The 12,936-nt window shown below is 55.8% G+C and overlaps 2 protein-coding genes across 2 annotated transcripts; both read left to right on the forward strand.

Moving 5' to 3' along the window:
- The first annotated feature begins 627 nt into the window (after positions 1-627).
- On the forward strand, positions 628-8,434 carry PDIA3 (protein disulfide isomerase family A member 3). The gene is made up of 13 exons (XM_058846970.1): positions 628-920; positions 1,002-1,080; positions 1,751-1,868; positions 2,245-2,352; positions 3,234-3,363; positions 3,822-3,938; positions 4,366-4,491; positions 4,946-5,128; positions 5,668-5,776; positions 6,569-6,697; positions 7,115-7,194; positions 7,712-7,769; positions 8,030-8,434. The coding sequence occupies exons 1-13, from the start codon at positions 634-636 to the stop codon at positions 8,147-8,149; spliced, it is 1,644 nt and encodes a 547-aa protein (XP_058702953.1). The 5' UTR covers positions 628-633; the 3' UTR covers positions 8,150-8,434.
- A 1,670-nt stretch (positions 8,435-10,104) lies between these two features.
- LOC131583147 (peptidyl-prolyl cis-trans isomerase FKBP8-like) lies at positions 10,105-12,932 on the forward strand. The gene is made up of 8 exons (XM_058846982.1): positions 10,105-10,949; positions 11,056-11,222; positions 11,313-11,401; positions 11,596-11,813; positions 11,884-12,056; positions 12,134-12,211; positions 12,348-12,451; positions 12,541-12,932. The coding sequence occupies exons 1-8, from the start codon at positions 10,715-10,717 to the stop codon at positions 12,575-12,577; spliced, it is 1,101 nt and encodes a 366-aa protein (XP_058702965.1). The 5' UTR covers positions 10,105-10,714; the 3' UTR covers positions 12,578-12,932.
- Positions 12,933-12,936: the final 4 nt, after the last annotated feature.

Raw genomic sequence — 12,936 nt, forward strand, 5'->3', positions numbered from 1 at the left:
GTAGCAGGGCACGGTGGCGCGGGGTGGGAGCAGGCTGTGCCTGGTCAAAGCTGGGGCCGAGCCGAGCATCCCGGCAGGGATGGCACCGACGAGGGTCCTTCCGACCGCAGACCCCAGCAGAACGTGCAGATGTCGATGGATGTGGTTCCGGGATAAAGACCCGCTCACGGGTTTGGCCCGGGGCCAGGGGAGCGCCGGAGTGTCCCAGGGCTGCAGTGTGAACGGCGGTGGGCGAAAATTCGGGGCTGCTGAGTGCAGCAGGCGAGCAGAGTGAGTGCAGCGAGCCGAGCGCTGCCGTGCGCCGCGTGCTGGGCACGTGTCACCGGGCCGGCACCGCGCCGGGAGACACGGCGGCCACGGCGGGCTTAATGCACGTGCACCAGCTCAGCAAAGCCCCGGACACCGACAGCGGCTCCCGGTCCCAGCCAGAGCAAGGCACGGCGCTATGGTCGGCGCGACACAGCTCGACAGGAAAGGACCCGGCACAAAGCTCCGAGCGCCCCCGCCACGGCCCGGCCGGCGCCGAGGCACGGCGGCCATGAGGGGGGCGGGCCCGGAGCGGAAACCCCGCCCCCGCTGGCACGCGCTGCGTGTCGTACCGTCCAATCAGGAGCTGCCACACGGCAGATCCGGATGCGGGGGCGGGACTTCCGGCTGCGGCCCCGGCGCTCTTCAGCCGCCGCTCCCGGCCCCGCCGCTCCCGGCCCCGTCGGACGCGCCGCTCCCGCCGCTCCCGCCGCTCCCGCCGTCATGTCCGTGCCCCGGCCCCTGCAGCCGGCCCTGCGTGCCGTGCTGCTGCTGTTCCTGCTGCTTGCCCTCGGCGCTCGCGCCTCCGACGTGGTGGAGCTCAGCGATGCCGATTTCGAGAGTGGCCTGGCCGAGCGCCCGGGGCTGGTGCTCGTGGAGTTCTTCGCGCCCTGGTGAGGGGCCGCGGGGGGCGGGGGGCCGGGGGCGGGCCGAGAGGGGTGCTCGGCCGGTCTGACTCCTTTCCGCGCCCCTAGGTGCGGACACTGCAAGCGGCTGGCCCCGGAGTACGAGTCGGCCGCGACCCGGCTGAAGGGGATCGTGCCTCTCGTGAAGGTGAGAACGGGCTTCCGCGCTGGGGTGCACCTGGGGGCGGCCAGCGACCGCGCTCCTGCTCTGCAGACCTGGCGGACGTTGTCTCTTTGATGCTTTGGAGCCCTGAAATAACGTAGAAGCCGATCGTTGCAGGGCCGCAGTCACGCAGAGGGTGTGTGAGGGCTCGCCCCAGCCAGGAAAACAGGCCTGCTCTGATGAGGCTGAGAGCGAGCACCGTGCTGCACGTACCCATTGGGGCTTGCTGACTAGGAGCTTTCTTTTCTGCCACAAAACTCGTAGAGTTTTCACAAATCAGGGTCTCTCTCTTCCTTTCCGGGAAGTGGCATGGACTCTTGGCACCGTGCCCTTCTGATCAGGTGAGCCTGTTTTCTTCAAGTGTTAGATGAGCTTTAGGACTGAGACGATGCTGAGAAATTCCTTGTCATTGATTGCAAGAAACTATCCTTTCTAGTATTTTTTTGGTGTGTAGTCTGGTTGAACGTGAAACTATTTAGTCTTTCCAGTATTTTCTCAAGTATATTTCTGGGCCTCTCATTATGCCTGTGCTATCTCTTTCCCAGTCTGGGCTGTCGAGTACGAGGCAGTGTGATGGATCTCTCTAGTTCCTTGGCTGGGTCGGGTGTGTTAGGGTTGGATTTCAGTCTGAATAGCAAGGTTTCTTTTCTTTTAGGTTGACTGTACAGCAAACTCCAACACCTGTAACAAGTATGGAGTCAGTGGATATCCCACATTAAAGATTTTTCGAGATGGAGAAGAGGCAGGGACCTATGATGGGCCCAGAACAGCAGGTAAGAACTGCTTGGCAGTGTCTGGCTTGCTGAGCTGCTCCAGGAGGCAGCATAGAACAGCCAGGGATGCAGGGAAGGTTTTCATCTATAATAAATACACCCTCCAACCCCTTACCCTCTCCAGAACTCTTTGTGCTGGCAAAGCCTGGGATGTTTATTTTTCCCTAAAGCTTTCCTTTAAAGGTTAAGGTTTCCACATTAGCTCCTAGTTCCTAGGATGCTGGAAAGCTCCTGTGTGAGTGGTCCTTCAGTTCACATATTTACTGTATGGGAGATGTGTATGGATTCTGCAGAAACAGTTTCTGGTTTAGGAAGCTATAAAATGTCGTGTGGAACTTCGTATTGATCGCTTTAATTATTTTACTAATCTTTCAAGATGGGATTGTCAGCCATCTCAAGAAACAGGCGGGACCTGCTTCAGTGGCTCTCAGTTCTGTGGCTGAGTTTGAGAAGTTCATTGGTGATAAAGATGCTTCTGTCGTGGGTGAGTAGAGGTAGTGCCTGGCGAAATGAATGGGTGCTGGGCTCTGAGAGCTTGTGTGGAAAGATCAGAGGCAGTTCCACAGGCTGCAGCAAAAGAAATTTCAGAGGTACATGAACAAAAACACTGCTGGTAATGAGAACAGTAACATGTATCCAGGGGGATTTTAAAACATTCAGCCTGAGAGATTTTCACAACGTAGTTGGAAAAAGCTCTGAGCAGCCCAGTCTGACTGGGTCTGGTCCAGCTTCAAGCAGGAGATTGGATTTGAAGACCTCTGAGTATTCCTTCCACAATTTTTCTTTTTTTTTTTTTTCTTTTTGTTTTTTTTTTTTTTTTCCCATGGCAAATTAGCTTTGTTGGCTCCCCTGGCACCATGGTGTATGTTTTCCAAAGGTTGTTGCTTTCTTGGCTGGCTGACAACAAGTAGCTTTGGGTTGCTGGGAGGTGTATTTCTCGCTCTGGTGGCATTGGAGGGCTGTTGGCATTGGGTGTGTCTGTGGTTACATCTGGCAACAGCAGATGGTGAAAATTGGTGCCATCTTGCAGGTATAACCACATGAGTATTAACCAGCATTCCTAAACTTACTAAGTGCTAGTGGCTGTTGTTACACAGTCAGCAGTGGATGTCTGGGTGTGTGGACAATTGTCCTTGGCTGAATGACCAAGTTGGGCTTCTCCTGAATAACTTTCTGTTGCTGGAAAGGAGAGGGTGCAAGGAGGTCCTGAAAAACAAGAGAGAAGCTGTTGAAGGCAAAGACTTCAACATGCGCTGAAGGACTTGGTTCAGGATTGATCCAGTGCACTGTAGACAAAAATGCTGAGAGCTGCAGAGGGTACACAGCTGGGTTGATTTGAGGTCACAGTCTGCCTTTCTGCTGCAGGCTTCTTTGGTGATGCATCTGGTGATGCTTATTCGGAGTTCATGAAAGCAGCAAACAGCCTCAGAGATAACTACCGCTTTGCTCACACCACCGAGGAGCAGCTGGTGCAGCAGTACAGGGAAGATGGAGAGTAAGTTAATACAAAGATTTCTCGTTATTGAGGCATTTGGAACAAATTCATGGATTCCAGTTAAGGGGTCTGCGTTTCTAAACATAGCTTAAGATCTGGATTCTTCCCCAACTGACAGTGGTGTTTCTTTTGAAATGAGATAGAAAGGTGTAAATCGTTACAGGCTCTGAAGGGATCGTGTCTGCTACAGGATGGAAAGTAAAAAACAGAGACATTTTGTTTCTATATTCATTGTTATGGTAAGAATTCTGTTTCTCATTGTGGCCTGTGAATTATGGAGAATGCTCTGACAGGTACACCTAATGTACTACTGCCACCAAGAAATTAGACAGTGTTGTTTGAGTTATGAATGGTGAGTGGGGATTGTCACTGGAGAGTGGATTTTTGTCTCATCTGTCTGCTGTCCTTGGACTCCCAGGGACACTTTGAACTAATGCACAATACCTGCTTCTCTGCAGAGCTATAGTCTTATTCCGTCCTCCACGCCTGACCAACAAGTTTGAGGAGAGCTCTATCAAGTATCCAGAAGACAAAATCACCAGTGGAAAGATCAAGAAATTCATCCAGGAGAACATGTGAGTGATTCCTCGCCAGCAAGTGTGACAGATTGGCCCCAGTTAGCTTTGTCCCTGTCAGAGCTTGTTTCTTCATTGCTGCCACTTTCTGCTGCATGTCTTGGCACTGCTTCCCTTTGGGGACACCACATTGAAATCCTGACCTGGCTGTTGGTGTGCACTGTCTCTGTTCTAACCATGATTCTGTTTAAAAACTGAACCTGTTAGAAATGTGCTAGATTTGGCCTTACTTGGGTCAGCTGTAGCCACTGATGTAGCTGGCAATGGAGATGTGACTCAGAATAAGTCAAATCAAAGTGCAAATCACAGAGCAAAGTGTTTCTTCCTGAGGCTTGATTGATCACTGGCATTTAACTTGCGGGTGGAAGTGTGCTGTGTCAAGCTGTTCTGGGGTCGTGGACTCTGCTAACACCTCTCTCATTGACAGCTTTGGCATCTGCCCACACATGACTGAAGACAACAAAGACTTGATCCAGGGCAAGGACTTGCTGGTGGCATACTACGACGTTGACTATGAGAAGAATGCGAAGGGATCCAACTACTGGCGTAACAGGTGGGAGTGGTGGGGGGGTAAATCGGCCTCGCACTGCAGTGAAAGTGCAAAACTACACAAGCTATGAAACTACAGCGGCTGCAGTTTCATAGCTTGGGTGACAGTCCTCTGAAATCCTGTGCTCTTGGATCCCTGGTCCTTAGGAACTTAGACCGTACCCATGAACTGCCTCACTGCTGTGGTGTGCAATTCTGTCCTTCATGCCTGAGGCCCTGGGGTCACACAGGTGGAGGATGGAAACACACAACAGTTGCCTCAGTCATCACAGACAGCACAGCTTACTGGTTTGCTTCTCAGCGCCATTTCTCCAGGACTTGGCTCTGAAAAGCATGTTGTGCCACTGAATTCCTAGTCCAATGTGCATGTCGTCTTGAAGAATGTTACATCGTGTGGAAGAAAATATTCAAGGAAATAATGCTTTGTGGTTTTGTTTGGGTTTTTTTTTGCCCCTCAGAGTTATGATGATTGCAAAGAAATTCTTGGATGCTGGCCACAAACTGTCTTATGCTGTTGCTAGTCGGAAAAGCTTTGGCCACGAGCTTTCTGAGTTTGGTCTGGACAGCAGCGTGGGTGAGGCCCCCGTCGTTGCCATCAGAACTGCCAAAGGAGATAAATATGTCATGCAAGAAGAGTTCTCGTGAGTTCTTTAACTTGGTGGTAGTGGGTCTCACTTGATGGACTTTGGTCTAGAGGTCTCTGAACAGATTTTACTTCATTAGCTTTGAGGAAACAGGAAGCTTCTTCTTCCAGCTGGAAGAAGTAATCGCTAGGTCACAATGGCTCCTGCTGATGTGTTTTCCTGCTCTAGAAAGCTTGCAGCCTCCCCTGTTACACAAAGGGAGAGAATTTAATTCAAGATACTGAAATGTCCAGTTAGGAATTAAGGTGCAATAATGGGCAGAAGAATTAGTTGTACCTTTCATTTGGAAAAAAAATAAAAACATGAAGGATGCTGGAAGGCCTAAAACTTTGAATGGCATGTGTATCCAGCCTCCTGTCCGAGCCCTTAAGGACATGGTTGCACTTGTTCTGGGGTCTACTAAGCCAGCCCCAGACTGGTGCAGTCAGAGATGCAGGTGGCATCTGTTGTGTGGGTGGAAGTAGCTTAAATAAGCCTTGAAAGTTTCCCTCTCTCCCGTGTGTGTGATGATGGCTGTAGCATCACTTTTCTTTCAGCCGTGATGGAAAGGCTCTGGAGAGATTCCTGCAAGATTACTTCGATGGAAACTTGAAAAAATACCTGAAATCAGAGCCTGTCCCTGAAAGCAATGATGGCCCTGTAAAGGCAAGTGCTGCTTATGGCTGCAGAGACACTGCTCAGCAGCAGCTTCCTGTGCCTGTGTGGAGTGCTGGGAGTGTGGCATGGTTAAGAGGCCTCTGTGGTGATAGACAGAGGAATTACTCACTCCCCTTTTTCACTGCAGCTTTCTGAGATGAGGGAGACATGCAGCTTGCAGTTTGGGTTCTGTTTTTTTCTCTCAGCATAGTAACTGCTGCTTGGCCACAGCAGTTACGTGCTTTGTGAGTGCAGCAGCATCCAGATTTCCAGCAATTACGCAAAGGCCTGCCCTCTTGGTTTGTGCTCACTCCTTCATGGTGTGGTCTTCCTGTTGGTTTTGACTGCACTATTTCAGAGATCTCCCCATTTATCTCATCACTGGGCTGGTGTAAGTCCTGCCTTTCACCCTCCCAGGAAACTCTGCTCTGAGTAAGAGCATTCCCTGGCCTGGCTTTTTGCTGAGAGCCTTACACAGGAGTGCAAGTCACGGGATTCGCAGATGTTTTGGAGGGTTTGGGGGTGGCCTCAGCCAGTCCTGCTAGGCTGGTTGCTTGCTGGGACTAAGTAGAAATGGCTTTATCTTCCTGTGGGGAAGACCATATGCAGACCTCACTTGGAGGTAGTGCTGGTAACTTACGGCAGGTTTTTACCTGCATGGTGCAGGAGTGCTGTGTTTGCTTCTGCTGCTCGCTGTGCAGGTGTGGGAGACCCAGGCTTGGGTGGAGTGTGTGTAGCATGCCATGTCACTGCCTCATCGCTGACTTGGAAGGAACCAATTGGTGTGATCAACCCTTACAGGTGGTGGTGGCTGAGAACTTTGATGAAATCGTTAATGCACAAGACAAAGATGTCCTGATAGAGTTCTATGCACCATGGTGCGGCCACTGCAAGAATCTAGAGCCCAAATACAAAGAACTGGGGGAGAAGGTAAGTCTGAGACTCTTGCAAATGTGAACTAGAATTTTGCAGCACTAAATGATCCTGCAGGTTCTTTCTAGCCTCTGTGATAATGGGGCATAATTGTGCCTTCCTGAGGACTATAAATTTTGGTCTCTTTGTAGAGTGCAGATATCTTGCAGCAGGATCTGTGGTAGCAACCACAATGGAATATTTAGTCTGTGTTCTTGGCTAGGACACCAGAATATTCCCTGATTCAGTGACTGGCCTCAACTGCCCAAGTTTCTTTTTGAGTGTTTTCCCTCTGCATGATGATAGTTTCCCATGTAGTGAGGGTTGGGGAAGTGGCATTCCCTATGCAGATCTGACACCATGAACCCAGATCATGCTGACTGCTGGGTTCCTGGATTTTGGAATTGGTTACTGATGGGTTCTTTCTACCCACAGCTCAGCAAAGATCCCAATATCATCATTGCCAAAATGGATGCCACAGCCAATGATGTGCCTTCTCCCTATGAAGTCCGAGGGTAGGTCTGGCTGCTGTGACACCACGCCCGTGTGTGAATCAATCTCTCTCTGATCTCCACAGCACTGAAGAGCTGAAAGAGCCTCATGGGGGAAGGGTGTGGGGGTTGCCAGGAAATAGCTAGGTGACTGCTGGGCAATGGCTTGACGTGGAGAAATCAAGAGTGAAAACAAAATACACTGATCTGCCTGGCTTCTCCAGGATTCTGGTATCCTGGCTCTGCTTGGAGGTCTGTCCTGCTGCTTTGGAATCTGCTGAGAGATTCTGTTCCTGGCAGTGTGAAAACAAATCTGGGCTTGCTGTTCCAAAAGCAGTTCATCTAGCAAACTTGAAGCTGTGAGCTCAGCCAGATCTGTGGATGTGGCCAGGCCCTTGAAAGCCACACCTGGTGCCTCAGAGCCACTGAAGCTGTGCCATGTTAAACCAGGGCAGTGTGGAGTGTGAGTCCCTTCAGTTGGGGCTGGTCTGATAGAAATCAGAGCATCTCAGGAGCTCATGTGTTTCTTCTCTCTCTCCAGTTTCCCCACCATATATTTTGCTCCAGCTGGCAAGAAGCAGAGTCCAAAGAAGTATGAGGTGAGTATTTTGCTGTTCTTGATGCTTTTTAAAGAAATGAAGAGCATCCAGGTGTTCTAATTACACCCAAACCTCTTTGGAGTTAGGGGTGGCACTGTGTCCTGTTACCCTGGGAACACACCTGATGGTACCTGCTGGGAGCATTGTACTTTGTGCTGCAGGCCCTGGGGAGAACTCTGCTTGTCGTCATCTGGGTCTCCTGCCAGGCACCTAAACGCCCTTGGCGGGTACAGGTCCTACCTGTCATTTGCTTTCTGCAGGGGGGCAGAGAAGTGAGTGACTTCATCAGCTACCTGAAGCGGGAGGCAACCAACACTCCTGTGCTGCAGGAGGAAGAGAAATCCAAGAAATCAAAGAAGAAGGTGAAGGAGGATTTGTAAAGTACCTATTTGCCATCTTGTCAGGATGAGCTCTGTGTGAATTGGGGAAGCACTGGTCAGACTGGGGCCAGTTCTGGGCTGTGGAGAGCCAGTGGCCATGTGGGCCGAGGGGCCCCAGCTGCTGTATCTAGTAATGTTTAATTTCCTGCCGTCTCTTAGCTGCACTGTTGTGGGGCTCCCCAGGTTTGTTTTGTGGTTTGGGAGGGGGTGGGGGTACAGTTATTTTCTAATTTTTTTTGTACATTTGGAGAAGTGAAACAATAAAATGACCCCCTTAAGACAAAATATCCCTGTCCTGAGGCAACCCATCAGACCTAACAATGGGATCCTGCTCTTCATAGGCAGCAGCTCCCTGCTGCACGTTGTTCCCTGCAGTGAGCCCTCCTAGCCACTGAGTTCGATGTTTAGCTCATTCTCCTCTTTCCTCAGCTGCTAGAGCCCCTCCTCTGTAGCAGCAGCAGCTGTCCCAATGTGTTTGGCTTCAGGTGCTGCATTTACAAGTTTTGGACTGAGGGACTGTGGTCACAAGTGCTTTTGCTGTGTGTTGCCATAGCAAGTTCAGAGGTATGTGATGCTCACTGTGACTGTTGGATTGCAGCAGTGCAAGCATGTGGAGCAGGCTGGCAAGGGCCTCACTCAGCAGCAGCAATAAATCAGCTTTGAAGTTGTTGCAGGAGTAGTCGGGTGCAGGGGAGGGAGGAGTGTTACTACCTATAGCCTCTACCCAAACACAGGTAAGGCCAAGGGTGCTTATCACAGGCTGGTGCTTGGCTGTGGTGAGGGTGGATAAGACCAGTTAGTCATTCCTTCCCATGCTAAGAAACAGGCTGGTAGCTGTGGGTCTCTCTTCAGGAGGGGTAGGAGTAGACCATGTGGTACAGGCTGTGACTGACCATCTGAGGGTGTTCTGATTTCCTTTGGGAAGGGCAGGAAAGAGATGGGTGGACCAGGTAGGGGCTGTCACCCTGGTTCTGGGTTCCTGGACTACATGCAAGTTGAAGTGAGGGTCAGCACACTCAAAAGTATTGCTGCATGGCAGCAGTTACCATGGCAAGAGCCAGAGCTTGCTTCCTCTGTGGATTCCTCCCCCACAGCTCAAAGCCTGGGTACCTTATGTTTTGCTGTTGGAATTCTCCAGGTACAGTAATTCATACAAGACTTAGGGTATACTTCTTTGATTACAGTAGCTGTGCAGTACAATTTCTTTCCCAGCTCCATTAGTATCTCAAACCACATCTCCCTTCTGTGCTCTGCTGCTGTGGCAGGTGGTCTGTCCCCTAATGCATGTGGGTGTTGAGGCACCTTTGGAGGAGCATATGATGTCCAGTGCTCCCTACACAGACTGGCAGGAGCCCTGCACCTGGCTGTGGGCTCCTGGCAACTGCTGCAGGGAAATAGAATACAACAAGCTCCACTGATAGCTAACAATTACCAATGTAACACCAAACTGGAGTGCTGCTTCCTTGGTGGGCAGGGCAGTGCCCTCCATCAAGCCAAAGAGATCCAGAGAAGTGGTTCTGATCCTGGATTTGCTCCCTGGTCTGTGACTATTGACCTGGTGGCAGCTGGGGCACTGAACACAGGTAAAACTCTTCAGCATGTTTGGCCCAGGGCATCACTGCTGGTGCTTAGAGCAGCCTGGATGAAGTTAGCACAGGTCTGGGGAAACTTTCTGGCAGGAGCGACAGAGGATGAGGAAAGGGTTGTGCTGGTGGCTGCCCAGATGTCCCTCACTGTGCTGCAACTACACTAAAGGTACTGAGCTTCAATTGAGGAGAAACACATTTAGGGAAGGTTTTGTGTATTCGCTGCCTGGAATACTTGGCAAACAGGATGGCTACAGCCCTTGCTTTCAGTGAGACTTGCGTGGAGAGCTGGTCCTGTGTAAGAGGGAAGCCACCATCCAAAATAATACATTCCCCCAAGCTGGCTCAGGCCTGGGCATAAGATCAGATGTTTGCCATGGCCCTCCAGGGAGCAGGGAATGAGCTGGCCCCAGGTGCTTCAGGGCAGCTGGAGCAGCTGGCAGTGCTTCAGAGTCAGGTTGGGACCAGCAAGGAAAAAACTGCAGCAGCAGTTTGCCTAGGAGGTCCAGCTTATTTCAAACTGCAGAATCAGACTTTTACTGTGAGACAGCTTTGGATGGAGATACAGTGATTCTTCTGCTGCTAGCTGGGATAAGCCAGGGCCCCGGCCCACAGCCTCGGTACCGGAGCCGCGGGGCAGCGGCATTTCCCGGAACACGGGAGGACGGTGGGTGGGCGGTGCCGAGGGGCAGCGGCGGGCGGCGGGAGCCCCGTGGCGGAGCTCGCCCTGGGCCAGCTATTTTTGCCGCCGGCCCGGACTAATCCCCTGAGCCGCTTCCCGGCATTAGGTAACGGTGCGGCGGCATGCGCTCCGCGGTGTCCCAGGTCCGGGCGACCCCCGACAGTCGCGGCGCGGCCGGATCGGTGGCGACAAGCCCAGTGCGGGCTGGGGGCCGTGGGCACCCGCCGCCGAGGCCCGGGCGGGCCCGGACCGAGGCCAGCAGGTAGCGGCGGACGGCGAAGACGGCCGGGGGCGGACATGCTGGGCCCGTCGCCCGGCGGCTCTCCGGAGAGGGAAACAGGGGCCGGCGGCGGGTCGCGGGGGCCCGGCCGGGAGCGGCGGGTGCGGTTCCGGCTGCCTCACACCGCCATCGCGGTGCCGTCGGTGCGCGAGGAGGAGCGGCTCTTCTACCGGCGGCTGGAGGCGCTGGCAGTGCCGGGGCCCGGCGGCTTCGGGCCGCTCTTCGCTTCCGACGGCTGGAGCGACTTGACGGGTGAGCGCCGGCGGGCGGCCCAGGCTGGGACGGGCGGTATCGGGGAGAGTCGGGCAGGGGGTTCCAATTTCGGGTCTCCCGGCTCTCAGCACCTCCTCTCCCGCAGAGGACCGGCTGCTGCGGAAGCGTGTGGTGCGGGCCGGGCCGGGCGGACCGCGGCCGCTGCCGGGCCAGGAGGTGTCGGTGAAGGTGCTGGGCGCCTTGGAGGACGGCGGGCTGGTGGAGCGGGACCCGCGACTCATCTTCGTGCCGGGTCACGGGGATGTCGTGCAGGTGAGCCCGAACGGGTCCGCGGTTCAGTGCCGTGTGGGCACAACGCAGCCCGGGGCTCCGACCTGCCAGCCCCGCCATGCTCGTCCACAGGCTCTGGAGCTGGGCGTCCCCACCATGCAGCCCGGGGAGGTCTCTTTCTTCCTCGCCGCTTTCCCCTACGCCTATGGCCGCCCGGGCAGGTAGGTAGGGCGGGCGGGCAGGGACACCGAGCTAGGCGGGGACTGGAGCAGGCAGGGGGCGGGAGGGCAGACGGACCGGGGCGGGCAGACAACAGGGACAGGCGAGACAGGAGGACCAGAGCCGGTAGGGCCGGCGGGGCAGGGGACCGGGGCGGGCAGGGGTCGCGGGCAGCCGGCGCTGTCTGTACCAGCAGGGAGCCCGACGTGCCGCCCGAGGCGCCGCTGCTGTTCGAGGTGACGCTGCTCGAGGTGCGGGACGGCCCCGACCCGCAGCCGCTGCCGCCCTCCGTCCGCCTGCGCCTGGGCTCGCAGCGCCGGGAGCGGGGCAACTTCCACTTCGCGCGGGGTGACTTCGCGGCGGCGCTGCGATCGTACCGGCTGTCCCTACACGCCCTGGACGGCCCCACCACCGGTGAGACCGGACGGGAGGGAGGGTCCGGGGCTGAGCGGCTGAGAGGCTGAGGCCGCCACTCGCCCCGCAGCTCCGCCTGGGCCCGAGGAGGAAGAGGAGCTGCGGGAGCAGCGCGTGAAGTGCCTCAACAATTGCGCGGCCGCCGAGCTGAAGCTGGGGCGGGCGGAGGAGGCGTTGGCGGCCTGCGAGGCGGCCCTGCGGATCGACCCCGACAACGGTCGGGCGTTGCTCCGGCGCGGTCAGGTGGGACTCGCATCGTCCCACACCGCCCCGCTCCCCTCGGGCCGGCCATGCACTACCCCCCGCTCCTCTCCCCGCAGCTGCTGGCAGAGCAGGGCCGGGACGCGGAGGCGGCGCTGGTCCTGCGGAGAGCCCTGGAGCTGGACCCGGCCAGCAAGGTGTGTGAGCAGGGGCGCGAGGGCGGGCGGTAGTCCCACGGGACCGGGTACCAGGAGCAAGGGGGAGGGAGAGGATCCCGCAGGAGTCGGTACTGGGGTGGTCGAGTGTCCCACCGCAGCCGCCCCTCGCCCGCAGGTGATCCACACCGAGCTCTCACGGCTGGCGAAGCGCCAGAGCCCCCCATCCAGCACGGCCCCGCAGAATCCCCGCCGCGACCCGATGCGGCCGCCGAGCCCCACGTGCGTAGGCGAATCGGGCGGTGCAGGGACGGATGCCCATCCCGCACCCTCTTGGCACTGATGGCGCTTACAGCCGTCCTTCCTCGTAGATCCCCCGCACCGCCCGCGGCGGAAGGAGCGATCTGAGCCGCCACGCAGCGCCCCAGAGCCTGACCAAGGAGACGGAAGAGCTCTCATACCGTCCTCCCCGCATCGCCCCGCACTCCCTGGGGCGGAAAACTGCTGGGGGAGGGCTGAGGGAGGAGCGGGACGGCGCTCCGCGCCCCCGTCCCGCACCGTCCGCATCGCTCTCCCCGCTCGGCAGAGCTCCCGCACACCCCGTGACGTCACGGCGGGGGCGGTCCCCACGCCACGCATCCTGTCGCGCGGGGGCGACTGCGGCGCTTGCGACACCTTCCGGCTTTTTCGCCCCCGCCGGCAGGAGGGAGGCCATAGCCCGCGGCCAATCAGGCGGGGCCTTGCCGGAGAGACGCGCCAATGGAAGC

This window comes from Poecile atricapillus, chromosome 11, assembly GCF_030490865.1.
Source record: "Poecile atricapillus isolate bPoeAtr1 chromosome 11, bPoeAtr1.hap1, whole genome shotgun sequence".
Taxonomy (NCBI): Eukaryota; Metazoa; Chordata; class Aves; order Passeriformes; family Paridae; genus Poecile; species Poecile atricapillus.

What these genes read in the sequence shown, in the direction of transcription:
- LOC131583147 (XM_058846982.1), top strand. Translation starts at nt 10,715, where the DNA reads ATGCTGGGCCCGTCGCCCGGCGGCTCTCCGGAGAGGGAAACAGGGGCC. An exon ending in CCTGGACGGCCCCACCACCG is followed by an intron (nt 11,814 to 11,883) that starts GTGAGACCGGAC and finishes CTCGCCCCGCAG; the next exon opens with CTCCGCCTGGGCCCGAGGAG. An exon ending in ATGCGGCCGCCGAGCCCCAC is followed by an intron (nt 12,452 to 12,540) that starts GTGCGTAGGCGA and finishes CCTTCCTCGTAG; the next exon opens with ATCCCCCGCACCGCCCGCGG.
- PDIA3 (XM_058846970.1), top strand. Translation starts at nt 634, where the DNA reads ATGCGGGGGCGGGACTTCCGGCTGCGGCCCCGGCGCTCTTCAGCCGCC. An exon ending in TGATGGGCCCAGAACAGCAG is followed by an intron (nt 1,869 to 2,244) that starts GTAAGAACTGCT and finishes TAATCTTTCAAG; the next exon opens with ATGGGATTGTCAGCCATCTC. An exon ending in AGAGTCCAAAGAAGTATGAG is followed by an intron (nt 7,770 to 8,029) that starts GTGAGTATTTTG and finishes TGCTTTCTGCAG; the next exon opens with GGGGGCAGAGAAGTGAGTGA.